This window comes from Notothenia coriiceps, unplaced genomic scaffold (genome assembly GCF_000735185.1).
Source record: "Notothenia coriiceps isolate Sejong01 unplaced genomic scaffold, NC01 NC01_scaffold00001666, whole genome shotgun sequence".
NCBI classification, from domain to species: Eukaryota; Metazoa; Chordata; class Actinopteri; order Perciformes; family Nototheniidae; genus Notothenia; species Notothenia coriiceps.
The window spans coordinates 1-3,308 of NW_011334367.1; the positions used below are offsets into that span (position 1 = coordinate 1).

At 39.3% G+C, this 3,308-nt stretch overlaps 1 protein-coding gene across 1 annotated transcript; it reads right to left on the reverse strand.

The window, feature by feature from the left end:
* Positions 1–316: 316 nt before the first annotated feature.
* Positions 317–2,776, reverse strand: LOC104963317 (phosphorylase b kinase regulatory subunit alpha, skeletal muscle isoform-like; the record flags this gene model as incomplete). The annotated part of the gene is made up of 3 exons (XM_010791896.1): positions 317–411; positions 490–654; positions 2,604–2,776. Coding segments are annotated over 3 exons (433 nt in total), but the record flags the coding sequence as incomplete, so codon positions are not given.
* Between the last annotated feature and the right edge of the window lie 532 nt (positions 2,777–3,308).

Here is a 3,308-nt window from a genome sequence, read left to right on the forward strand (position 1 = left end):
TTGAACATTGCTCAACCTTTGATGCTCACGATGCTTGCAAAGCCATGCTCCGCTACCCACAATGCAGTTCGGCGAAGATAAAAAATCTTCTACATCACCCCCATTCAAGTGAATGGGCGAAGCTTTGAAAGATTTTTTCATGCCTGTGTGTGGACGGGCCGTTAATGTCTTTCATTTTTGTAAAGCACCTTGTGTTGAAAGGTGATGCGTAAATAAACTTGCCTTGCCTATGATTGGTGGAAAATGTACTGTTGGACTGGAGGGAAAAGGGCTGATTGGTCTGTAAATGAAAACAGAAAAGGGCACAAAAACACACCTGAGTTTCCTGTTGTGAGGAGGATTCTGGGAGGTTCAGGTTTAGAGATGGTTGAGTTGAGCGGAACAGCTTGTTGGGCAGGTACATGTTCACATCTGGATTTAAAAAAAAAACAGCTTTAAAATCGACCTGAAACACTGCATAGATATTGCTTTGCTTGTTTGTCCGCTCACTTTCCACGTTGAGGGTCTGAGCTTTGTTCATCAGAGACACCATGTCCTTGGTTTTAGTCGCCAGAGCCTTGAACTTCCCCAAAGCTCCTGTCCCTTTCTTGGTGGGCTTTTTGGGGGCAGAGTGGGCCAACAGGTGGTCCAGGTACTGGGCCAGGTCGTCAGCCTCTGGAGACGAGGACAACAAGGTAAAAAGGTTTAAGCCAGGGGTGTCAAACTCAATATCATCACGGGCCACATCAGCATTTTGGTTGCACTCAAAGGGCCGGTTGTAACTTTAAGACTATATAAAAATACATATATAAATATTTAATATATATAAAATAATGTATTATATTACATTATTGCCTCTGCATTGGATTATTATCAGATAGGGTAATAACTTCATAATTAACTACGTCTAAAAGCAGAAGTCTAGGGCAAATAATTGCAAGTCTGTTCAGTGAGAATGTCACAAAATGATTTAAAAAGAAAAGCCAAATTCTGAAGAAAAAATAAATAAACAAAAAGTGATATTTTGGAGAAAAAAAATCAAATTCTGAGAAAAAAGTAAAATTTGAGATGCATTGTGGGACATGTAGTTTATGGGCAACGTGCTTCTGTAAAGTAGCATGTTACCATATAATAAACATATTATAGTTTTTGGCAAGCTCTTATGGGGCCACAGAAAATGAAGTTGCGGGCCAGATTTGGCCCCCGGGCCTTGAGTTTGACCCCCCTGGTTTAAGCAGAGAGTGGGAAATACAGAGGGAAACAATAAGAGATGAAAAGAAAAAGGTTTATCCAGTTTGAAAAACCAAAAGATTCAACTCACCTTCATCGAGTGTACACACACATCCTTAACAACCCTATCATTTAAACTGAACCATCTTAGTTACTCACCCAAAACACAATGATTGCATACTCAGACTACCGAGCCATACATATAGTTTAAAAGCTATATTCCACAAAAGTGAAATATATATTGAACACTGTTAACAATAAAAACCAGCATTATTCGCATGGGGGGGAATTGACCCTTTAAAACTGTGGAGATAACCAAAATGCTTATCATGCACAATCAAAATGCATGCGAAGCTTCATCTGTAGACATTCACTTAAAGACAGCAGCTGTTAGACGAGCTGTTTGAAACATGCATGTGTGGTAAATTGAGTCAGGCAAAAAAAACTGTAAAACTTGCAGAACTAAGATTGTTTTTATTGCTTTCCAATTTCTGTTGAGAATTGATTGGGTACAACACCTAACAGCCTGTTATTTTTACTGTTTTTAATGCAAGCAAATCTCCATTTCTCAACCTTATACAGTCACTGCCAGTGTCATATGACTTTGAGTTGTTTTAGATTTTAATTTTTCAAGGTTGAGAAACATTCAGCAACCAACAGTTATGCTGCATTTCCACAGCACGGTCTCACATGGTTTAGCTCAACTCCACTTGCTCTTTTTGGGAGTTTTTTAATGACCAAAAGTTGTGGTTAGTACCAGGTTTTTACTTTAATATGAAATAGAGAAATGAACTGGTTCTAAAAGTGTTTTAAAAAGTGAAAAGCAGAGCTGTACCAGGCTGTAGAAACACGGCATCACAGAACAGCACAAAGAGGATGTGGATACGATCAGGGATTATTGAGAATCTGCAACGGCTTAATGTTTGTCATGTTGAAGTAAGATAATTCACAGACATATTCAAATACATATTATTATTTTTGGATTGTTTAGTAAGGGGTTAGCAGAATGAGACCACTTTAAATGACAGGGAATCAAATTAGAAGACGTGAGTGGGCGGCAAAAATATTAAATAATTAATTCCAATAGTAGGCTATTTTCCATTAACATGTTTTTAGGTCCCTTTTAAAGAATTTGGAAAATCTTGTAGCTCCACATTTCAAAAGTTTGCTTCAAAATGTGCAGTTCATGAGGAATTTTGATCGTCTTATTAGATTTATAATGGTTTTACTTCCCATTCTACTCCAGCGTATGACCGTGTTTGTATTTATTAATACGTAAAACCAGGAAAGGTCAGAAACCAACGATGGAAAAAAAAACCTCAAACTCATTTTTTCCCATCGTTGGTGTCACCCTTCCTCCCCATCCATCCATCAATCTGTTGTTTTTTTCTTACCATCGTCATAATGTAACTCATGCAAGTATCCATCTTCGTCACCCTCCTCATCATCATCATCATCATTCGCTGCGTCGTGGCGAGCCATGCTGCCAGAAGCCTTACCGTCCAGGAAGCTCAGGTGAGCGAAACAGGAAGTGGTCAAGAACTCCGACAGCTTCCCCGTCTGGATCCTGGAGAGGACGAGGAGGAGGAAGAGGAGGAGGAAGAGGAGATCAGTAAAAAGGGGTTATTTTATGGAAAACTCTTTACATGACGCAAAACATGTTAAAGAAAACCATCTTATATGTTGATTAATGACGTCGCCTGTATTTAAACTGGGCTATAGCTTGGATTTTATGATATCATTTGAGGTTCATGGCCCCAACTTTTCTATATCCACCCACATGTAAAACATTTTAATAGGCACCACCAAAAAGTGTAACTTCTGATTAGTTAAAGGTCCCCTATCATGCTGTTTTTCATCAATATACTACAGGTCTCAGATATATACAGAACATGTCTCTGATTGGCCACCAAACAGATCATTGCAGCATTACCCATAATCCCCTCTGTTTCAGCCCTGTTTCCAAAGTGCTGATTCTCTGTCTGTTACTTTAGATGAAAATAAGGAGCCCCTCCCCACGCCCCTCTGAGAGAGATTTGGTTACAAAGAACTCAATGGTGCTCTAGGAGGAGATTCAGGTGATAAGGTGGGGGGGGGGG